General features: G+C 54.1%; 1 protein-coding gene across 1 annotated transcript; it reads right to left on the reverse strand.

The window, feature by feature from the left end:
- Positions 1-1247: 1247 nt before the first annotated feature.
- Positions 1248-17185, reverse strand: TRIM8 (tripartite motif containing 8). Its single transcript, XM_043475565.1, has 6 exons — positions 14237-17185; positions 5229-5324; positions 4664-4897; positions 3643-3674; positions 3393-3508; positions 1248-2850 (listed from the first exon to the last, which is right to left on the reverse strand). The coding sequence occupies exons 1-6, from the start codon at positions 14804-14806 to the stop codon at positions 2243-2245; spliced, it is 1656 nt and encodes a 551-aa protein (XP_043331500.1). The 5' UTR covers positions 14807-17185; the 3' UTR covers positions 1248-2242.
- Positions 17186-24046: the final 6861 nt, after the last annotated feature.

The raw sequence follows: 24046 nt of genomic DNA on the forward strand, positions 1-24046 counted from the left end.
GTAGCTCCCTGTCTTGCTCTAGCCTTTCTGGGGTGGGAGGCGTTCAGGCCCTGATTCCACCCAGACAAGGGAAAGAGAACAAGGCACCCATGAAAGGTTGCCCCTTCTACTTTACACATAAGCAGATCTATGCAAAGTGTTAGGCAACAAACCAGAGATCTTTTAAAGGATCAGCCCCCAATATTGTAAAGCAATTATCCTTCAATTAAAAATAGATTTTAAAAAATTAGCCCCCACCCACCCTCACCTGGCTCCTCCCCCAAGAGGGCTTGCTGTGCCCTGCCCATCCTTCCACCCTACCCACAGGTCTGACAAGCAGGTCCCTGGCCAGTCCCTCATGGCAGCACTTCTCAAACCCCAGAATGTGTCAGAATTACCAGGAAGTTAAAAATGTGATTCTTGGGAATCCCCTGATGGTCTGGTTAGGACTCTGCGCTTCCACTGCCAAGGGCAGAGTTCAATCCCTGTTCGGTTTGATTCCTGGTCTAGGGAGCTAAGATTAAGCATGCCTCGGCAAAAACAAAACAAAAGCATGTTGCCCTCAGTGATTCCCACTGAGTCCATGTAGGGCCCCAGGAATCAGCTCTTTTTAACAAGCTCCTGACACACCGAACTTTGAGAAGCTCTGCCAAAGGGGATGAAGGTAGGATGTCTTTTTTACCTTGCCACCCAACCTCCATGCTTCCCAGCGTTCAAGATTTTTCTGGCTTCTCTTCCTCCATGCTCACGGGTAGGAGCCAGAGCCCAAGCCACCAAAGGAAGAAAGGAGCCAAGTGCCCCCCACCCTTATCACATCAATGGGGGCTGAGGCTCCATTAGACTAAATTTCAAGATAGAGACTGCTATAGCTCTGTGCCCTTGGCCCTACACAGTGCCTGGTGCTTAGCATGTGCTTAATAAATATTTGTGGAGTGAAGGAGGTAAACTTTGCAAGACTCATAGAAAGGTATTTTTTCCTTTGTCCGTCCTTGCTAAGAGCATGTTGGCAGAAACTCAAAGAGATGCCGGGGCCCATGCAGCAGGGAGGCTGGGCCTAGGAGGCCCTCAGCAAATATTTGTCAAATGAACCCAAGGCTGAGAGTAGATATAGTTAGTGGCTGACGAACTGATATTCACAGGCCTGGAACAGACTAAACCCAGAAGAGAATCAAGGCCGGGGCTTCCGTCTCTAGAGGGGGCCCCTCCTCACACCAACGCCTGAAAACCCCAGGCCTGGAGGGGTTGGGGGTAAGAGGCGAGGCAGGGAGTGGGACTGCGCCATTATGTTTATTAGAAGGTTGGATTTCAGTGTGTGCTCTAGACAGATTACAGAATAAATACCTGCGCCTTGAGAACAGGAAGTCCACGATTCATACAAAGTGCTCACTACAGGAAGTTGCTGTGTCAAAACCCAGGCAAGGACCCAACTCCGGGCAGCCCCTCCTCTCCTGCTGACCTCGACAAGGGCTGTGCTATGGTTTCTTATTTTATTATTTCTTTTATTTCTCTTTATTATTATTAATATTATTATTATTTGCTTTTGCTGTGGTCACTATCATTGGCAAAGTTCCTTTTCCCCTTTCCTGGACATGGGGTTCCTGTCTTTAAGATTCCATTCTGAGGCTGAAGGTGCCGAAAGCTGCTTGAGAAGTGGCCTTTGAACTCCGTCTGGGAGGATGGTGAGAAGGAAGCAGGAAAAATCATTCTTGGTTTTAAAAAAAAAAATTAAAAAAAAATAAAAGCCCCACAATCTACAGGTCATTCCTTATTCAGTCAGTGATCAAACTGCCCAAAAGAAAACCAAGAGGAGAAGCAGTCCAGTGGGCACCTGGGCCCTCCTCCCAGGACTGGGTGAGGAGAGTTGGAAACTGCCCCTCCCCGCAAGGCTATAAAGGAAGCTGAGGCTCCTTCCAGCCATGGGGTGGGAAGGGGAAGGAGGGAAGGGAAAAAGGTGAGACAGAGAGAGAGAGAGAGAGCTCAGCGCCTTGAGGTAGACGCTTTCCCAACTCCGGGGCCACCTGCGGCCCTGGCCCAGGCCAGCTCCCACTGTCACCTCCGCGTCCAGGAGATTCATTAAAAAAAAAAAAAAAATCAAAACAAGCCCTAAACAAAACAAAATCCAAAAGGAAAAGACTTGGGGGAATGGAGGAGGGAGGGAGGGAGGGAGGACAGGAAGGTAGAAGGGCAGGTCTCTGGATGCATCATCCCCAAGCCGCCGGGGGCTGGGGGGGAAGATTCCCCGGTGCTCACTGCCCGCGTGGCGTTAGCTCGTCACGTAGTGTTTGGTGGACGGCTGCCCATACACCCTGTAGAAATCTTGGTGGCCAGGCTGCTGGGAGGCATCGAGCCAGTCTCTGACCGCCAGGCCGGGAAGGGACTGGGGGACGGAGGGGGTGGGCGGGAGCGGGTGTGAGTACTCCTGCGAGGGCACTGTCCAGGGGAAGTGGCCGGAGCGGGGGTAGGGCTGGTGGCCGCCGTGGTTGGCCACGGAAGAACAGTAGCAGTTGTCCACAGAACAGACGAGAATCTTGCGGCCGCCATACTGGGGGAGCATGGGCTGCTGGGCGGCAGAGCCGTTGGGATACTGCGATGGGGGGAACACCGGACTCGAGTGCACTGGCTGGGCGCCACCCGGCAGGGCCACCAAGTGCTGCGTGGAGCTGCAGGGCCCCAGGGGCTGCCCTGACTGGCCCTCGCTGCTGGCTGTGCCCGCTGCCCCATACTGGCCGCCCACGGGGCCCGACGACGTCTCTAGGAAACTGGCCTCGGGGAAGGCCGTCGAGTGCTTGCGCTTTTCCGCCCCAGAGCTGCTCACGCCACAGGGGTACAGGGGGACGCTCTGCAGGAAGGGCACCGGTGTGCTGAAGGGGCCTGTGGAAAGTTTGGGCAAAAGTCGCAAAAGCCCCATCCCAGGCCACCCCAGCCTCCTCTCCCCGGGCAACTTTTCTGTCTATGGGGCCAAGCACAGTACATCACACATCATCTTGATGCTGGCTACTCCATTCCCCTTTTACAGCTGAAGAAGCTGAGGCTTAGGGAAGTACTATGGCCTGCCCAAGGTCCCACAGCTGGAAGTGGCAGAGCCAGGATATGAGGCAAGGCTTATGACAGGCCAGGCTACCTCTCAAAGGGAAGGTTCTGGCATTTACCCTTGTCCAGATGGTTCCCTCGGCCTTCCCAGGTGGCTCAGTGGGTAAAGAATCCTCCTGCGATGCAGGAGACACAGGCTCCATCCCCAGGTTGGGAAGATCCCCTGGAGGACGGCATGGCAACCCACTCCAGTATCCTTGCCTGGAGAATCTTATGGACAGAGGAGCCTGGCCAGCTACAGTCCATGGGGTTGCAAAGTATCAGACACAATGAGCATGCATGCAAAGGTTTCTCTTCCTTTGATTGAGGATCTCACCCCTCACCTTCTAGCATCTTCCGCAGCTGTTTCTCCTTCTTGGCCACCTCGTTCAGGAAGAGCTTGGAGTTCAGGTGGCCGATCTTAGGGGGAGAGAGGCTGCTGCCTGTGCAGGTCTGGGTCCTGGGGGCAGTGGACGGGGCATCTGCTGTGAGGAGGTATCACGCGTAAGCCCGCCCTACCTCCCCGCCATGGGCCTGCCCCTTCCTGCCCTCCCCTACGTGTGTTCCCCTGAGGGCCAGCGGCCATCTGCTCACCTGTCCATTAGTATTTTCACAGACTTGGTGTTCTAGGGGGAAAGAAAAGGGTGTCAGTGGGAAAGGCAGCATGGGAGAGGGGAAGATGGAAGCTGCCCCATTCACTCTCTCCCCATGCAGGGCTGACACTTCTGAGGCTGGCCAGAGTGTTGCAGGGGCAGAGGGTGGGGTGCCTCTGTTTTCAGAAGACTGAGCTCTTGCTGTGTGACAGACAACACCATGAGTGCTTTCCAGACATCCAGCATCTTATCTAAACAACTACCAAGAGGAAGGTTCTGAAGGCACTCAATATTTTATCCAGAATCTTTGGGGCAGGATGTGTTTCGGATTATGGAATTTTTTGGATTTTGGAAGGGACATGTGATGCCTGTATCATAACATGTGATTACGGAGGACACCATAATCTAACACATCGATGTTTCTGCAGCAATGTTTCAACATTTGTACCAAGTAAGATCAATAAATATCATAAATTGCCAACATTAGTTCAGGTCAAATTTTTGCTGTTAGATGAGTTGCCTGAACTTTTCACTTTCGGTTTTCAGAGATTTTTAAAAATCTGGACTTATGGATAACAGATAATAGATCTGCATGGAAAAGACCCTGATTCTGGGAAAGACTGAAGGCAGGAGGAGACAGGGATGACAGAGGACGAGATGGTTGGATGGCATCACCAATTCAACAGACATGAGTTTGAGCAAGCTCTGGGAGATGGTGAAGGGCAGGGAAGCCTGGCCTCTGCAGTCCATGGGGTCGCAAAGAGTCAGACACGACTGAGTGACTGAACAAAAACAACATTATCAACCTTATTTTATAAGTGAGGGAGCTGAGGCCTAGGGACGTATATGACTTGCCAAGGTCATAAAGCTAGAAGGAATGGGGGTGGTGGGGAGGTTCTGAATCCACGCAGGCTGGCTGCAAACCCCCTGCGGTGGGGGAGCCAGCTGGGGAGCAAAGCATGCGGACTCCAACTTAGAAATGTCCCCCTGGGTCCCGCCAGCCAGCCCTGGGCCCAGCCCACCTTCATGAAGCTGACATCCTCTGTCTTGTCGAAGAGTAGCTGCAAGGAGCCCAGGAGCTTCTTGGCCTCCTGCATGCGCTCCCCGAGATGCAGCGCCTGCGCTGCGTTCTCGCTGCAGAATTTGGCCTGGGCCTTGTCCAGGACCTCTACCGTCTGCCGCAGGTCCTCGTCCAGCAGCTGGTGCAGCTTCTCGTACTGCAGCCGCACCTCCTCCTTCAGCTGGCTCACCTTCTCCTGCAAGGGTGGGGGGACCGGTGAGTATGGGGGTGCCTCTGGCTGCCACTCCTGCCTGACTCCCATCCTGGATAGGGGAGTCTGGGACCCCAAACCCCCAGGCTACCTAGGGCTTCCCACAGGCAAGGTCGGACCTGGAATCCTGAACTGGTAGTACAGCAACCCTGGCACCAGCCGGGGGCTCATCCACTGACAGGTCATTGAATGACTGAGCAAGGGGTTCTGGCACATAGAGCTGACCATGCAACAGGTCCGAGCCCAAGCGAGGAACAAGCCCCAGGCCTTGTGCCCAAGCCATCCCCACCCTATCCCGGGGCGTGGGCGTGGCCACCTCCACCAGGCGCTTGTCTGACTCAAGTTTGTACAGCTGGTCCTCAATATCCTGCTCCCGCTCCTCCAGTCGGTCCTGCTGCTTCATCAGCATCTTCTGCAGAAACAAAAGGGGGAAGGGCATCAGAGGGGGCTAAGATGGGTGACACCATCCTTCCCTGTACAGAACAAACTCATCCTAAAGATCCTCTGAACCAGGTGACCTAAAATCTCTGCCACCCAATCCCTTCTGGCCCTCGTGCAATCCCAGGGCCCTGGCCAACCTGTCCCCAGGAACAGAGAGCTGGGAATAGCTTCCCACACATTTCTAAACCATGAGCTTTCTGAGGGCAGGGTCAGGCCAGCCTCGGTTCTAGCACTTTTCCTGTAGAGAATTATCTACTCATTCCAGTAATGCTATGAGATAAGTACTATTATTATCCACATTTCAGAGAAGAGGAAACCAGAAAGGTTAAGTAGTTCTTCCAAAGTCACACAGCTAGTAAGTGTCAGAGCTGGAATACAAACCTAAATGACCAGGCAGTAGGGTCTGTTCTTATCCAAGTCATGGGGCCTCTCTCTGGGGAGCACCATCTTAGAAATGGTACATAGCTTCACACAGCTTTCTTGGGTCTCACAAGTCCTCTGGCCCAGCCCAGAGATCTTATCTCATGCTTGCCTTACACTTGTGGGACATCAAGCCAGCCAGCTGACCCCTGGCTTGCTCCTGACACTGAGAGCTGGGCCTCTGAAGTCCTTGCTAGTTGGACCTGGAGGGAGAGAAGACTCTGGCTCTCCGAAGACCTGAGGCCAGTTTGCTGGAAGGTCTGGACCATGCTGCCCTTCTCAGCCCTTAATCTTCTGACTCCACAACCCCTTTCCTCCCAGCGCTGCTCATCCTGGCTGTTCCAACCACCTTGTTATCCTCCCTTACCAGACACACCTCTTGAAACAAGGTCCCTTTACTGCCCAAGTGCCCTCAATGACCCCTCCTTCGAAACACTGTAGGCTCTTACAACCTACTTCTCCTAGTCAGGTGTGCTGGTATCTTGTCCCTGACACTGCACATTCAAGCTCCCTGCAGCCTGCTGATGCCTTTCTGTAACTCGAGGTACCTTCTCCTATTCCCCGTCTATTCTTCAAGGCCCAACTTAAGGCTCCGCTCCTCTCCATGGCCCCTGCTCAGAGGGTCTGAAGGTCCCTCCCTGTCCTGGCCGTATGGTGGGGCTGTCACATTGCTCTCCTTCTATAGCTGTGGTGTCCAATATGGTAGCCACTAGTCACAATGTGGCTATTCCACTTTAAGTTAATTAAAAGTCAAATACACTAAGCACCAGTTTTTCACTCAGTTTAAGTGCTCAACAGCTCCATGTAGCTAGTGGCTACTATACTGGACACTACAGACACAAATCATGGCCACGTCACAGAAAGAGCTAAGGACAACAGCACTCTATAGTCTGTCTGACAAACTGCACTCTGATCTCCAAACAAAACTCAAGGCTTCTTGAAAACAGGGCTTTGCTGCTGTATTTTTCTACTTCCCTTCCCAGTTGAGACCCAAGAACCCCAGCACCCTACAGATGCATAACGTTGTTTGCTGAATAAACCCATGAGTTTTGTGCACAAAACAAGATTTGCAAAACAGATTGCACAGACCCTAGCTCACAGTAAGTGTCCACTCCGCCAAAAGTGGCTCTTTTTCTTCCTCTGTGTATACCTCAAAGTGACCCTCAAGTTTGACCCCGTGACCCTCACTCCCATTCACATTCAGGAGGCTTCCTCAAGACAAGCTGCCAGCAATCCCTCCCTTATACCCCCAACCCCTTTTACATATGGGGAAACCAAGGCCAGTAAGAGAGTTTGGCGACCCTGTTTTGTGTTGGTGGCGACCCTGGAAACAGAAAACCAAACCTCCGGGGCCAGGAGGAGGCATTCAGATTCTGAGCTGGGAAAGTCTGGGACACACTGCACCCCCGCCACGCCAACAACTTGACCTTTCAGTGACCCAGGACAGCACCTCATGACACAACCCACCGACACAGCCCTGCCCCCACTCCAGCACCTCATCCTTCCAGCAGGCCCCTCACCCCAGCCCCGCATGCACAGGGATCTGCTGCCAGCCTGGGAGTCAGAGCCTATCTAGAAACACAGCTGGCTGGGAGCAGGAATGGAGGTAGTCACACGTCCTTCCTCCCTGTCTGTGAAACTGCCCCCAGGCATGTGAAGAGGGCAGGCAGCCCCCCCAACTACATGTATACAACTGCACAGGCACACACAGGCACACACCGCCACCTGGGCCCTGAGACCACCTCAGGCCCACTGTCTTACACACACAGCCCTGCACAGTGCTGAAGGCCCCAGACAACGGAGGGAGGCCTGCGTGAAGGTGAGGTGGCCAGAATACCAAAGGACTTTAGACCTTTGTACCTCCCTATAACACATTTCTGCCTGGTGGCTGCCTCGTCCCCACACTTGGGAGGACAGTCCTCCAACCCAGATGCATCTGAGGCTCCAGACCTTCCCAGTGTCCAGGACATCTGAGAGCCCAGGCTTCACCCACCTCCACACATCTGTGCACTGCAGTCTCCCTGCCCATCTCCTTCACATGACCAAACCCATCAGTATCAGAGTAGGGGTGTACCTGGGGCTGAGTCCCAGATAAGGGGCAAGAGAGAGGCAGCCCCAGATGGGATCCCAGCCCCCCTTCCCTCAGAGCCCTGGAGTGGGCCTGTTCACTCCCACCCTCCAGACCAGTGGGAGGTCCCCACCACACCCCTCTGAAACTCCCTCAGGGTACAGCCCAGGGAGGCACTTTAGGTCTTGTCCCAGAGGGTGGGACTCAGCCCCTTCCTTCTTCTGGGCTTTTCCCAGATCCTCTCCTGGCAGCATTGACACCCTAGGACCCTGAGGTGTCCTCCCTTGACTTCCGGATCCAAGCCCTAACTCCTGCCTGCCCCAAGCCCTCTGGGACAGAGCTCAGCCCAGCCAAGTGGGCACATTCCCCAGCAGGTGGCTGGGTTTCATCAGCCCAGGCCCAGCTCAGAGGCCATCGGCCTTCTGTCTCCACTACAGGGGGAAGGGAGAGGCCCGGAATAGGAAGGAAACTGTCAGGGGGTAGCAGCCACCCTTGGCCTGGGAAGGGGGCCTACCCTGTCCAGCTCACCCTTGTAGGAATCACTCTCCCTCGGGGCTAGGTGATCTTACTCCTGCCACAGTCAACACCTGGGGGAACAGGAGGCTGCGGGGAATACTGCTGTCTCAGACGTTGGAAAATCGGGCGTAAGAGCAGTGGTGGGGAGAAGGGAAATCCGCTTGCTGCCCCTCGATCCCACCAAATGACTGAATCAGGTTGCTAAGAAGCTAGAAGATGGGGAGCAGAGGAAGCAAAGGCCCCTTCCCCTACCAGCAGCCTCCTTTCCATCTCAACCTCCCGGAAATTACTGAGAGTTGAGGCTCCATTACCCACTTGGGAAAAACCCACAGGTGAGAGACTTCCCAGCCTGACCGCCTCTCAGTGCAGGAGGCAGTGGGACATACACTCTACAAACTGCTCCCAGCCCGCAGTGGGTCACACAGGACCGCGGCACACCTCCAGTGTGCAGAAGCAGAATGGAAAGAACCATGGTCTAGACTAGTAGCACTCAAGGGACCACACCTCCCACAGAAGGCCGTGAGGCCCAGCCCCACTCCACACCTGCTGGCCCAGGTGGGTCCTGCTCACTCCCATCCCTATTCCTTCCCTGAGGACTTAAGACCTTCCACAGTCTGCTCCTGGGCCTGTGAGGGCAAAAGCATCACGAAGACTTAGGGGCTCACTATTCCCACCCTTCCGAGACCCTCATACCTGTCACCTAATGTACAGATTCTGCCTTGAGCTGCTCTCTCTGACGCCCAACACCAGCTTGGAGAGGGATCCATCATGAGCCCCTCACATTCCTGCCCCGGGAAAGCTTCCCAGCCTTCTAGAGACTGACTGGCCAGGCCCAGCTGGCATTTCTGGTGCCAGACTGGACTGGGCAGACGGGTAAGGCCATAGAGACTCTAGGATGTATAAAAGTTAATAAATGATAATAATAAAATCCTCAAGTCAACCTTGAAGAAAAGTGAAGTCAGGAGGGAACAGGGCCTCAGGAGCCAGGCCAGAGGCAGGCCCCAGGTTTTTTAGAGGGGGCCAGAGCTGGAGGTGAGAAAAGGGTGCTGGGTGGCCAGAGCACTTCTTCCTGCTCAGATGACCCCCATGCCAGCTCCCGCTCTGGAGGCAGCCCCTGCGCAGAGCGACACCCTCCTAACCTCCTCCCCAGCTGCCAAAGCCGCCCCCTACTCTCCCCCATCAGCCCTAGTCCCAGGAGTATATTAGTTAGCTTCCCCTCTCCTTGGGCCACAGCACTCCCTCCTGGCCTCAGATCAGCTTCTGCCTGCCCTGGTCACCCCTTCCCGGGCCTCAGTCCCTGCCTGGGGCTACTGTGTGGTCCCCTAGGCTGCAGACAACCACAGACCCAGAGTGAAGTGGCTACAGGGCACGAGCCAGGGCAAGGAGAAAGGCGGCACCTCGGAGGCAAGCCCCGGCAGACCTAGAGAGGGTTTCCCAGCTGCAGAGTGGAATTAGCTTTTGCCATGCAGAGAGCAGCGCTCTGGGGCAGCAGAACAAAGAGGCGAGAGAGAAAGCCCCCCTTTGTCTGGGTTTGAATGCCAGGCCAGCCGGGAAGGAAGGCTTTCCCAGAGCCAGGGATACGGCCAGCCAGGCCTGCCTGTTCAGGCCGGGGCTGGGGCCCCAGCCAGGCTCCCCTTCTTCCTACGACCACCCTGACTGCCCCCAACACAGCATGGGAGGATCCATCTGGGCTTCCACCTCCAATACCCACCTCAGGCAACAAGCTTACCCAAAGGTGTGTCCCCTCCCCTCCCCACCCCAGCATCCCCACCAGGTGAGAAAGTTACACAAGACTCACACCTACCAACCAACCACCACCAGGCAGGCAGTCACACACACACTAGTGCCATCACTGATAGACATGTGTGCACACTCAACTTCCACTCACAGGTGTACAGTCAGTAGGGCACCCCCCGCCCCCACCAACACACACATGGATCTTCCCGGCCCCACAGTCAGACACAAGACAACTCTGTAATTAAGTCAGTCATTCACACTGTACCTTCTCGGAGATACACATGTGAGATACAAAACAGTAGTTCCACATGAGATGCACACCCAGACACACCAGTTACACACGCACATCTGTGGAGATGGACGCACAGGCACCCAGAGTTGGGGGAGGCAAAGTAATCAATAGGGCGTGCATGACAGGTGCCCAGCTGTATCAGCAGGATTCTGGGATGGAGGTGGGGGGCTGGGCCTCCGCCTCAGGTTCCTTCCTCTCTGCCTGGGGCCCAGGGAGGAAGGCCAAGCCCTACCCTGCTTCCTGATCCTTCAGGATGGTAAAGGAGCAGTTACCTGACCCTCACACCTCACACACACACCCACACACAGCCTCCCCATCCTAGCTCCCACCCCACATAAGACCTCAGGATTATGGTCGGTGGAGGGCAGCAGGGTCAATACTGCCTGAGGCAGGCTGCAGCCACAGCCAGGCTCTGGCTGGGCCAGGGCAGCCCTTTCTCCCAGAGCCCGCCTGGTGACAGACACATGGGACAGAGACCTAGGTCCCCTCCAGGGTCCTAGGGCAACCCCTCTGGCCAGCGGCAATGGGAGCAGGGTAACCTCCACCCCCAGCAGCTGTGAACCCCAAACTGGCCCAAGAAGTGGGATCCTGTCTCCAGAGAAAAACCTCTTCTCAACTCTAAACCTTTGAGAACTCAAGGTACAAAGTCCTGGGAACATTTCCAACCTCAGTCTGGGGTATTAGGAATGACACAGAGGCACAACTATGACCTGAACACACACACACACACACACACACACACACTCAATGCGTAACCATTTACAGACATGACACATCTAGGCCTTATCTTGGGTCTTCTTTCTATGTTGAGGAGGGTTCTAAGATAGAGGTGCTCTCAGCTCAAACCAGTCCCAAGTTGCTCACATGAATCCCTAAACCTGGGGGCTGAAGAGGGTTTGACCACCTGGATGCCCCAATCTTGGGTCCTCAGCCTTCCATAGCCCCAAAGGAGAATACACTGGGGTCTAAAGGTGTCTCAGGGGCGTGGTCTCTAGGGTCTACCCAGTGGGCATCCAAGCTTCAGAGCAACATGGCCTCTGCACACTGGCTTCCCAAGGGCAGAGTTGGGCAAGGACTTCAAAGCCTTGCCTTTAAGACCCCCTGCTAGGTGGAAGCCCTGCTTGGCTCCCTGCTGGGTCCCAGCTCTGGGTCACTGCACAGGTGGGTGCTTTGACTATGGGGCGGAGGACCACCCGGGGAGATTGATCAGGGTTTCCTGTTTCTAGCCAATAGGGCATTTCAGCAGCCCCTAGCCCTTCTCTGGGACGACAGAAGAGGAAGCACAAGAAGCAGAGCTGTCTGTATCCTAAGGTGTGATCCAGGTTTCCATGCGTCTGCTCCTGTATCTGGGAGAATTCTGTTGCCTTCATCCATGGCACCAGCCGGGGCTCTTTAAGACAGACTCCCTCCCACAAGGGAAAAGAGGCCCAGAAAAAGGCCCCTCCTCCTGGCTGGCCTAGTGAGGATGGAGCGCAATGGGTTCTTCCATTCAGATTCTCGGCGGCTCGCCCCCTCCCATGAGGATGAGGCCCTCCTGTTCAGTAAGTCCAACTCACACCAAGGGGCGGTGGCACGGAGCTGAGACCACTGCAGGGTTTCCAACTCCAGTGCCCTGACAGCAGAGAGAATCTGGAGGGCCTGGGGTAGGGGAGCCTGGGAAGGGATGAGACTCAGGCTGTGGGGCACAGATGCTGAGCACACAGAACTGCACATCTGGCTGTGATGCAACCCACTACTTCTGCGCCTGCCCACAGCAGGCACAGGAACAAACACACACACACAGACGCACATGCACATGGAGCTGCTAACAAAGTTCAGGGCCTGCTTCCATCCAGGTCCTTCCATGCGCTCAAGGACATGCTGGTGGGAACTCCAGGGTACACTGTGTACGTGTGCCAGGAGCCTTTGAGGGCAAAGCAGACAGTCTCAGAGACACTCGAGAACATGGACCCACGTCTACAGACACCCTCCTACTACCAAATCAGGTACAACCGTGTTCTCTCCCCCACCGAAATGAAAGACACCTGAGCACTCTGACATAACTAAGGGCAAAGCCGTGGGTGCAGACACACATTCACTCTACACACTTACTCATCACCCTGGCTGTTGTCCCTTTCTCTGTGCCTTTCAGCCACATCTCCACCTTTCTCCTCCTTTCATTTTCCACTGTCAAACCCCAGGACAGAGAACTGGGCAGCTTTCCTTTTTCTGCACTTTTCCCAGCCTCCTTCCCAGCCCTTCTACCTTTATTAACAGCTTCTTCTATTAATAGTCTGGGCTCTGCCTGCCCTGGGTTGGGGGTGGAGGACACTAGGGGCTCATTTGTTCCCCTAGGCCTCTGCCTTTTCCAGTCCTGGTGTGTGTGAGGAGGTGGCTCTTCTCGCCATCCTCCCCCATTACACACACACACTTCCTTTAAGAATCAAGAGGCCCTGCCCTGGCACAAAACCCCAGAGCTACCCCATCCAATTGGAAACTAATTATACAGCAAATTTTATTTGTTATCCCTGCCCTCAGCCTGTGGCAGCCCTCCTGCCTTTTGTTAGTTGTATGTGTATGTTTTTTAATTGCTAAACAGTGACTCATTCTGACTGGTCCCCCTCACAGGAAACAGCCCCCATCTCCAACTGTGCCCTGCTCAGAGCTTCCTCATACCCAAGCTCCCACTGGTCTCGACTAGCCTCCAGGGGTCCCCACCCAGCAACACTCCCAGTCTCACCCCCATGATATCACACCCAGGCCTCAAGCTGGGGCTTCTGAGATGGCTCAGACAGTCTCAGGCCAACCCCTTCCTTCTGGTATGACTCAACCCTGAAAGCCAGGGGACCAGGGAGGAACCTAGGAGGAGCCCCCCTCCACTGAAGGGGACGGAAGTATTGCTTCAGTCCAGCTCCACAGCCAGGCCAGGCCCAGAGGCCTGAGGGGGAAGGCGGTTTTGACATTGGCCGCTGCTGCAGGGTGTATACAATGGGAGGGGATGCGGTTCCATAATCACCCAGCCGGCAGCCCAGGGGAGCCAGCTGCCTGAAACCAGATTGCAAGGCGGCTCAACCTTAAACCCACAGGATTCTTTTTCCGTCTTCCACTTCCCCTCCCCAAATGTGGGAGGGCTGTGATAGAGGGCTGGGCTGGGAGAAAAAGGCTCAGGGTGATGAAGACATACTTTAAGGTGTGTTCATGCGGACGAGTGCAACACACACAGGCACACCGTGGGCAGCGATTCTCACATATGGAGAGGGGGTTACCGGGAATAATCCCAACAGCAGAGATGCTGTCCTGGTGATGCCGTTGGCTGCCCAGGCCTTGGCCAGATAGATACCAGGGGCTCTGCTCTCCCTCCGGAAGCTCCCCCTCCACCCTCCCAATGTGTTTCCAATAGGGCTTGAAACTAACATGGCTGCTTTTGTTTACTTCCTCATTGGTATGCCAGCATCATGGATCATGTCAGCCACAGCAGCGGCACCAGGACACTCATTACATAAACAGCAGCTGGAGAAGCAGGACCTGGGTCACTGCCTTTAGTGACTTCCCCTAGGGCCTACGGAAACAACTGCCGGGCCAGGGAGCTGCGCGCAAAACAGAAAAGCAACAACCAAACTCTACCCCTGACAGCCCCACACCTCATTTCTATAAGTGACTGACAAGATGGACCCTATGAGCACAGGTGCAGGAATATATCAAGTAGCGACTGGGGACCCTTCTTCCCAGGACCTTGCCTCCAAACTTAGAGTGGGAGTTTGGAAAGGGGCTTCTGGCCTGATGTCACAAGAGTCAGCCTGTCCGGAAGGGTGGTCCGAGGCTGCAGGGAAGGAGGGGAGTGTGTGATTGTGTGTGTGTGTAGGGTACTTGCCCGGATCTCATTCCTCCGGATCTCCACGTCGCACACCGAGTGTCCCTGATGCGCACCGCTGTAGTAGCAGCAGTACTGGCACACGGCCACCTGCTCGGCTTCGCAGTGGTAAAGGCGGTAGGCGTTGTGCTGAGGGCAGCTCCAGGCCCGCACGTCGTCCGCCTCCACCAGGAGGTGCCCGCGGGCGGTGGAGGGCTGCTGCAGGTGCGTCTGCACGTGGGACTGGCAGCAGGGCGCCTCGCAGCGCAGGCAGACCTTCTGCGCGGGCAGCGGGGGGCCGCGGCGGCAGAACACGCAGTGCAGCGCCGCCGGCGGCTTCTCCACGTGCAGGGCGTTGAACTTCTCCACGATGTTGGTGAGCTTCAGGTTCTTCTCCAGGCCCGGCTTCTGGTTGTAGGCCTGGTTGCACTCTGGGCAGCGCACCAGGCCGCTGTCCTTAGCCCACGCCTCGCCGATGCAGCCCCGACAGAAGTTGTGTTTGCACGGCAGCTGCACCGGCTCCACGAAGACGTGCAGGCAGATCGGGCAGATGAGCTCCTCCTCAAAGCAGTTCTTCCAATTCTCCGCCATGGCGGCGGCGGGCAGGGGACCCGGGCAGGTCTCCCCAACACCCCGACCTCGGGGGGTCCGTCCGGTGCCGCGGGAGGGCCACCGAGCCCCGAGCGGTCCCGACAGTCGCTCAGTTCACCAGCGCCTTCCGCGCTCCCGCCCCCCAGAGGAGTGAGCCTCGGTCCTCACGCAGCGCGCGCAGCCGGCTGCGTCTCCTCCTCCTCCTCCGGAGCGCCTAGCGGGAGGCGGCGGACTGCGCCAGGGCCGCGGCCGGGGCACCAGCCCTGGAGGGGAGCGCCGGGGTCCAAATTCCATATAAGAGGCCGCCTCTCGGTCGGCGCGGCTAGGGCAGCGGCGGCCGGCGGCCCGCACTCCGGCCCGCGGCTGACATTGGGGCGCGCCCCAAGGCGGACAGAGCCCGGGAGCCGCACACTTCCTCCAGAGACGGCAGCGGCAATGGTGGCTCTCTCCCGGCTCGCCGGCGCCGCGCCTCCCTCGCCTCGGCCGGGGTCTGAGAGGCCGGGGAAGCAAGTGCGGCCCGGCCAAAGACTGCTAGATCCGGACCGGGCGGGTGAGGCGAGCCGGTTCCCGGGCCGCGGCGCGGGCGCCCACCGGCTGGCCCGCGGTCTGCGGGTGCGGGCTGCGGGGCGCAGGCGGGCCGACTCCGGGGCGCTGCGTGAGCGCAGGGGCAGTCATTCAGATGAAATTCCAGTCCCCGGCCAGAGACAGCAGCCCGCCTCTGCCTTCCTCCTCCCTTCACAAATAGAAACGGAAGGGGGAGGGAGAGAAGTGGAAAAAAAAAAAAAAGCCAACCAGCAAGGGAGGGAGGAGAAGCCCCGGCGGAGCTCCGGCCTGACCCCCTCGTCTCTACTTCTGTGCTCCCCCGAGGCCTGGCGCCCGGCGCCCCCGCCGCGGAGAGACCCCGCTCTCCGTCTCCGCGCTGGGCGGGCGCCCCGGCTCTGCCGAGGAAAACAAGGATTGATCAAACTAGAAAGGAATTTTTCTCAACTGCTAATGAACAGGAGGCTCGGCTCCCGGCCTTCCCCTCCCCCCCCCGCCCCGGCCCGGCCCTCCCCCTTCGCCACCCCGGCCCCCCTCCCCCCCACTTTCTTTTCTTCTCGGCCTCTGCTCCGGTCTTCGGGGCTGCGGTCGGAGCCAGCCCGCGGCGGCGGAGCCGGGCCGAGCCAGCCGGGCCGGGCTGTCTCCCTCAGCGTCCAGCCATCTTGAGCTCCCGGCAGCCGCCGCAGTGGCGGCCGGGGGTCCGAGCGCGCTCGCTGGAGGGTCCTGCAGCGTTCTTTCTATCGCTCGCTCTCTCTTTTTTTTTTTTTTTTTGGTGGGATTTTTAAGGGGAGGGCTGGCGGCCTCCCTCAGATTAGAAGACAGGGGAGAAAATGCCAAGTCCCGATTTCTCTCCACCTCTGCTCCACCCACCCTGGTTCTTTCCAAAAAATAAAAAAAGATTAGAATTGGAAGAAATCGGCAGAAAGGCGAGCGCCCGCGGCCCCCAGCTGCTGCCCAGGCGACGCGTCCGGGGCGGGCCCGAGCCAGTCGCTCCGTCGGTGGGTCCGTTTGTCCGCCTGCTGCTTCTCAGCTGGGGGGAGGGCACTCCGGGCAGGGTCTCCGCAGCGGCTGTCGCCTCAGAGCTTTATCCTCAGATCAAAAAAAAAAAAGGGGGGGGGAGGGAAAAAAACCCCAACACTCTCATCACAGCCACCTTCAGCCATCTTGCGCGTATTATTATTTCAGGAATAATCTGTTTAATAAAAATAGCTGCGTCTCTAACCCCCTCCCCCTCATCCTGGGCTCCCCGCCCCCTTTTAATAATAATCTCGATAATAAAAATGATCTCCTGGCTGGGCAGTCCACGGCTGCCTTTTCCTGCCTCAGCTCGCTGGGGCTTCGGCTCTCCTTCCCCTAGGAAGGGGACGGGAGGAGGGGGCTCGCGGCTTGGAGCGGGGGTTTCGTCCCTGCTGCCCGCCAGTTGGCCCTCTCTGCTTTAGTGGTAAGGAAAGAGAGCCCTCGCCACTACCGCGCTGTTGCGAGGACGGCAGGCGGGGGAGGGGCCCCAATTCGCAGGACCGGCTGGAGGGGTGCACAGGGGTCCCCGATCTTCCCGCCACAGCTTGGCCTCGGAGTCTGAGCCCAGGAATGGGGAGGATACAATGAGCTCGGAGCAGAGCGCGGCGGGCAGGGTGGAGACGCGGGCGGACTGCGGTGAGCCGGGGTCCCGAGTTAACGCGGAGAGAGGCGGAGGCAGGAGGGTGGTGTCCCTACATCAAGGCCGGTCCCGCTACTCTGCGAGGGTAGCGGGGGGAGACTGGGAGGTGTAGGCGAGGAGAAAGCAGCAGCACTACGGCGGCGCCTGTAATCAGCACCCGCTGGTTCTGCCCACCCGGCACTGGAGAAATAAGCGGACAGGGAAGGGGGAGGAGGGGCGGGGCGTATTGTCCGGAAGTGCTATAACACTTGCTGGGCGCCCGGCTCCTCCCCTTATCCCTTTCTGGAGTTGGGGGCTGTTCCGGAGATTGTTTCTGCTATTGGTCTCCAAACTGGGACTCCGCCTCTTTAAGGCGGGGCAACCCGGGGCTCACGTGACTTGCACTAACTTCGGTACATTAAACATTGGGGATGGGGGATGAGTTTCTCTGCTTCTTAAAAGGGAGATGATAATGCTGTGGAGTGGGACCACATCTTCCTAGGCCTCTTCACCCGTGGCTCCTTTTACCTGAGAAGGAAAGGAGGGTTTGTCAATCGGCTCATCTGTTCTGATGGAACTCAGCAGCAAATTGCAAAGGTTCACTGTGCAGCAATTTCCCCGGTATCCTCAATATTTTTACCTACTTTTTTTTTTTTTGATACTCTATTTTCGGCTGCCCAGGGCAGCATGTGAGATCCTAGTGCCCCCACAGGGATCGAACCTGTTCCCACTGCAGTGAAAGTGAAGAGTCTTAACCACTGGACAGCTAGGGAATTCCCTTCCCTACATTTCTGAGGCTTAAATCTACCAAACAAAATATACATTATTATTCTCTTCAATTTATAAGGAAATGGAGGCCTAAAAAATTGGAGTAAAAAAAAAAAATGGAGTCAACCTGTCAGTTAACAAATGTTTAACAGAAGTCTCATGCACCAGGCATTTTTCTAGGCCCTGGGGATTCCCTGGAGAACATGTACCCAAAAAAAATTTTTTTTTAATTAATTATGTAGGATAATTTCTGTGGCAGAGAGTAAGGGACTCACACAATATTCTCAGAAAGTGAAATTTGAGTTGAAACCTGAATATTCAGGAGGAGTCAGGGCTTCCCTGGTAGTTCAGCTGGTAAAGAACCTGCCTGCAATACGGGAAATCCCAGTTCGATTCTGGGTCAGGAAGATCTGCTGGAGAAGGGTTAGGCTACCCACTCCAGTATTCTGGCATGGAGAATTCCATGGACTATATAATATGTGGGGCTGAGAAGAGTCGGACACGGCTGAGAGACTTTCACTTCACTTGACAGGCCTTTCACTTCATAGGCAAGTGACAATCTGGGAAAAGAGTGCTTTGGGTGTGGCATGTGTGCTCAGTCGTATCAGATTCTTTGCGACCCCATGGACTGTAGCCCGCCAGGTTCATCTGTCCATGGAATTTTCCAGGTAAGAATACTGGAGTGGGTTGCCATTTCCTTCTTCAGGGGAGCTTCCAAACCCAGGGATCGAATTGTGTTTCCTGGTTGGCAGGATGGTTGGTGGATTCTTTACCACTGTGCCACCTGGGAAGTCCAAAGAGTGCTTCAATCAGAGGGAAAAACAAATACAAAAGCAATGAATAAGGTATGTTCTAGGGCTGAAAGAAGGCCTGTTGTGAGGGAGAAGCCAGGTAGGGACCAGAATACACAGGGTTGTGGTAAGGAGTTTGGATTTGAATCTGGTTGTGAGAAGCTACTAGATTTGGGATGTATTTTGGAAGTAGAGCCAAATTAGATATGGAGTGAAGAGGAATCAACACATAATAGTAATAGAGTAAGAATGGGATCAAGATATGCTTATCACTATGAATATAGAATATTCTTCTGAATTTAGGATTTGGGCCTTAACAAGAGCCTGGGTGGTGATGCCATTTACCCAGAAGGGGAGAATTGGAGAGGATTAGGTTTGGGTGGAGAGATTTTTGAATAGTTCTAAGTTATGTTTGAATTGGTTTAGCTATTCCAGTGGCAATTCCAGAGGAGACGATTGTATATACAGACTCAGGGGAGGTTTGTGCTGAAGATTATGCATTTGAGATTCATGAGTATGTTCTAAATGATAGACCTGAGATAGACCAGTTCAAGATGACCCATGGAGGAAAAAAAAATGACCCATGAGTCTGATCCTTTCATAAAACCAGAGAGCATCTCTACTTTAGGACCTTCATCTCTTTATTCCTGATTGCGGAGAAGACAGGGTGGCTAATATGGGTCCTGTATCTTTCAGTACTTTGAATCTCCTTACTTGGGAGGTCTTATGCTGAGTGAATGAACGAATGCATGCATGCATATCAGTGAATAAACAAGTGGAAAGTGTCTTTCAAGCACTAATCTTCAATTCCTTGGTTGAAAGATGATGCAAAGAAACAAGGTCTAGATTGGTGCTGTTGGAGCACCCTTCTCTGGCCTCCTCACCAATGACCTTCAGGATATTCTAAAGGATTCCACTAATTTCTCACCTTTCTAGACTGCTCCCCTTGACCTCTATAATATCATACTGTTCTGATTGTCTCCTTATCTTTCTAACCACAGACTTCTCCAATTTCTATCTCATAAATATTGACTGCCCTCCACACTCTTCTCTTATGAACCTACATCTGCTCCCTCATTTACTCCTAAGGCTTTCAGTTCAGTTCAGTCCCTCAGTCATGTCCGACTCCATGGACTGCAGCACACCAGTCTTCGGTTTGCATCACCGACTCACGGAGCTTGCTCAAACTCATGTCCATTGAGTCGGTGATGCCATCCAACCATCTCATTCTCTGTTGTCCCCTTCTTCTCCTACCTTCAGTCTTTCCAAGCATCAGGGTCTTTTCCAATGAGTCAGTTCTTCACATCAGGGGGCAAAGTATTGGAGCTTCAGCTTCAGCATCAGTCTTTCCAATGAATATTCAGGACTGATTTCCTTTAGGATTGACTGGTTGGATCTCCTTGCAGTCCAAGGGACTCTCAAGAGTCTTCTCCAACACCACAGTGCAAAAGCATCAATTCTTTGGTGCTCAGTTTTCTTTATGGTCCAATTCTCATGTCCATACAAGACTACTGGAAAAACCATAGCTTTGATTATATGGACCTCTGTTGGCAAAGTAATGTCTCTGCTTTTTAGTATGTTGTCTAGGTTGAGCATAGCTTTTCTTCCAAAGAGCAAGCGTCTTTTAATTTCATGGCTGCAGTCACCATCCACAGTGATTTTGGAGCCCAAGAAAATGAAGTCTGTCACTGTTTCCATTGTTTCCCCATCTGTTTGCCATGAAGGGATGGGACCGGATGCCATGATCTTTGTTTTTTGAATGTTGAGTTTTAAGCCAGCTTTTTCACTCTCCTGTTTCACTTTCATCAAGAGGCTCTTTAGTTCCTCTTCACTTTCTGCTATAAGGGTGGTATCATCTACATATCTGAGGTTATTGATATTTTTCCCGGCAATCTTGATTCCAGCTTGTGCTTTATCCAGGTGGGCATTTCGCATGATGTACTCTGCATATAAGTTACATAAGCAGGGTGACAATATACAGCCTTGATGTACTCCTTTCCCAATTTGGAACCAGTCTGTTGTTCCATGTCCAGTTCTAACTGTTGCTTCTTGACCTGCATATAGATTTCTCAGAAGGCAGGTAAGGTGGTCTGGTATTCCCATCTCTTGAAGAATTTTCCACAGTTTGTTGTGATCCACACAGTCAAAGGCTTTGGCATAGTCAATAAAGCAGAAGTAGATGTTTTTCTACTAAGGCTTTACTACTGTCTATATACTGATGACTCCCCAGTCAGTTTCCAGCTTAGATCCTCACCCTCCTGGTTGCAGATTCATGTAGCCAACTGTGCTCTGTCCCACAAGTACCTTGAATTCAGTGTACTGGAAATGAAAACCTTCATCCTCTTCACTTCCCAACCCGCTGCCCCTTCAAGATGTTGGCAAATCCTGACTACTTAACCTCTCCATAACTTACCACAAACTCTTGTCTACTTATTTCAGTAGATCCTAACTGGTTTCAGTTTCTGCCCTTATGTGAAAGCGAAAGTCGCTCAGTCATGTCCGACTCTTTGGGAATTCTCCAGGTTAGAATACTGGAGTGGGTAGCCTTTCCCTTCTACAGGGGATCTTCCCAACCCAGGGATCGAACCCAGGTCTCCTGCATTGCAGGTGGATTCTTTACCAGCTGAGCCACAAGGAAAGCCCCTACCCTTATGTCCTGGAGTCAATTCTCAACTGAAAAGCCAGAGTAATCTTTGAAAAATGTGTCAGATTTTGTTACTCTTCTGCTCACTCATCCAATGGCTTCCCACTTCCACCAGAGTAAAAGTCAAAATTTTATAATTGCCTGTAAGGTCTCTACACAGGACCTTAAGGCCAGAAGAGTCTGGCCTCTGTGTAAGTAATCTACGATCCCCCTCCTCATTCTGCTCCAGCCACACTGGCTTCCCCGCTGTTCCTCAAGTATACCTCGGGTGCCTCCCATTCCCCAGCCCCCAGGCTCTTCACAGTTGCACCTCACTTTGTCTGAATCTGTCTTCCCTCAGATATCCCTACTGCACCCTTCTTCCTGTCACTGAGATCCTTTGTTCAAGTGATGCCTAGGCCGTGAGGCCTTTCCTGACCTCCATATTTTAAAATGTGCCTCTCCTTCAGTCCTCACTGTCTCTCTTCCTCTGTTGCATTTTTTCTCCTTAGCACATAGCTCCATGCACTATGTGTCCTACTCTTAAAAATACTATCTTCCATCACCAAGATTTAAGATCTGTGAAAGGATTTTTTTAATACTGTATCCCTGATGGGACCTAGCACATAGTAGATGCTCAACAAATATTCATTATGTCAACGAATGAATCCCATTCTCTCCATTCCTACTGCTTCTATTCTAATCTAGGCTTGACTGGTCACCTTGCCTCCAATCTACCTCTCTTTCAATATGTTCTCCAGCCAGGCAGCAGGTAGGGGGATGATCCTACTGTGAAAGCTGGATGACTTAAGCAATCTGCTCTAGGTAATTTGAACTCCACAGTTCCTGAGACGAGTTTGGGGACTTTGCCCCTGTTGTTCTGTTTGCCTGGAGAGCTTTTCAAAGTACAGCACCCCACCCCATTTTGCCCAGTTTATCCTCAAGCATCAGGTTTCAACTTAGATGTCACTTCTTGCAGGAAGCCTTTTTAAATCTCCCCAGACTGAGTTGGGCACCTTCTCTGTGTTCATATCCTGGCGTGTGTGTGTGTGTGTGTGTGTGTGTGTGTGTGTGTGCTCAGTCACTCTGTTGTGTCTGACTCTTTGCAGCCCCACATACTGTAGCCCGCCAGGCTCCTCTGTCCATGGAATTTTCCAGGCAAGAATACTGGAGCGGGTTGCCATTTCGTACTCCAGGGGATCTTTCCAACCCAGGGACCGAATCCTCCTCTCTTACATCTCCTGCATTGGCAGGTGGGAAGCACCACCTGGGAAGCCCTTTAACAAAGTGGCATAGCCCTTTAATAAAGTGTTAACGCTAAGTAAGCAATTACTATGATCCTTGCAAAAACCCTGGGAGGGACCTCACTGGTGGTTCAGTGGCTAAGTCTCCATGATCCCAATGCAGGAGGCCCAGGTTGGATCTCTAGTCAGGGTACTAGATCCCACATGCCACAACTAAGGAGCCTGCATGCTGCAACTAAAACCCAGTGCTGCCAAAATCAATAAATAAGTATTTAAAAACAAAACAAAACATCTCTAGGAAGTGAGGATCTGCTTTTAAATGAAGAAACTGAGGCAGAGCTGAGTTAGCTTGTCTAAAGGCAAGCTGATGGTAAGTGGTGGAGCTGGGGTAGGATGGAAAGCAGTTCACTGCCTTCCTCTTTTATGGTTCTTCTTGAAATTGTTTCCTTGTCCGTCTTCCCCCCACTGCAGTATGAGCTCCTTAAGGCTGGGCCTGTGAGGAGTCTCCCAGCATACATCCGAGCGCCTGCCGCACGTTAGTTGAAAGGACAAGCAAGCATATTTGCTAGTTCTTACGGTTTCCACAGTGGTATCATAGCAGCTCAGCACTGCTCAGGTGGCCCTCTTCTGTCTTGTCAAGGCTGAGACCCCAGAAGCTCGATTCTCTTTCCTTTAGGTGCCTTCAGTACTGAGATGGAATGGGGGTGGCCGCGGTGAAAGTGGAAAAACAAAGGAACAGTGTCACTTCTTTTCATTCTCTGGCCCCAACATGGCCACTGCTCTCATCACAATCCCCTCAAGGTCTCCCTTGCCCCTCAAGTTCCTCAGAAAGCTACACTCAGGCCAACCATGGACGCCCACCAGCAGTCTTCCTGCCCTTCCCGCATCCTGCCCTTAGCTCTCTCCTGAAGACTTCCTGCGCTTAGGAGGAGGAGGGGCTGGTTAGTCTCTTCATACCCCCATGGAAGGGGCCCAAATGGCCTCCCCTCCCAGACCACATCCTGCCCTGCCGTGTGGTCTTGGGAGGCTTCTCTCCCTTCTCCTGCCCAGTCGATCACCCCCCTCACCCCATGCTGGCCTCCCCACCTCAGAGCTTGGCAGGCTGGGTTGAGTCACTCCCTTCCAGCATGCATTCGCCTTCTGGTCAGGCCAGTTTGGCAAATCTCTCACCATCCCGTCCCGTGGCTTGAAGCCTGTGGGTCCCCTAACCCCCCAAGTAGGGTGTCTACCTGGAGGAATGTATAGGCTTTTGGAGGAGACATTAGAGTTCAAATGGAAGATTCCTCCCTCCCTAAATCTAGGGATAGAGTCTCTGCTTCACGCCCAGGAACTCTTTTCTTTCCAGAAACAAGCCCAGCCTACTCCTGTCTCCCAGAGTCACCTCAGCACAGAATCTCCCTATTCTGTTTTCTCTGGGGCAAGAACGTCACCCTGACCCTGGGTCCTTCCAGGCTAGTCAGATGAGGAGGATTAGATAAGCACTCCGCCCCCAGTCTCCAAGGAGAAAGGGGAAGGGGTGTGGCCTGGGCCACCCCAGGGTAGTCAGCCTGGCTCCAGACCCTCCCAGCTCGCTGGCTCTGACTCCCAGAGAGACTGAGGGCCCCAGACAGGACCTGCCCCACTGCCTGGGGTGGGGGT

Source organism: Cervus canadensis, chromosome 8 (genome assembly GCF_019320065.1).
Source record: "Cervus canadensis isolate Bull #8, Minnesota chromosome 8, ASM1932006v1, whole genome shotgun sequence".
NCBI lineage: Eukaryota > Metazoa > Chordata > Mammalia > Artiodactyla > Cervidae > Cervus > Cervus canadensis.

Coding starts and splice junctions, on each gene's coding strand:
- TRIM8 (XM_043475565.1), bottom strand. CDS start 14,806: ATGGCGGAGAATTGGAAGAACTGCTTTGAGGAGGAGCTCATCTGCCCG. Junction 5,325..14,236: donor TCCGGAGGAATGAGATCCGG/GCAAGTACCCTA, acceptor TTGTTTCTGCAG/AAGATGCTGATGAAGCAGCA. Junction 2,851..3,392: donor GCTGCGGAAGATGCTAGAAG/GTGAGGGGTGAG, acceptor AACTTTCCACAG/GCCCCTTCAGCACACCGGTG.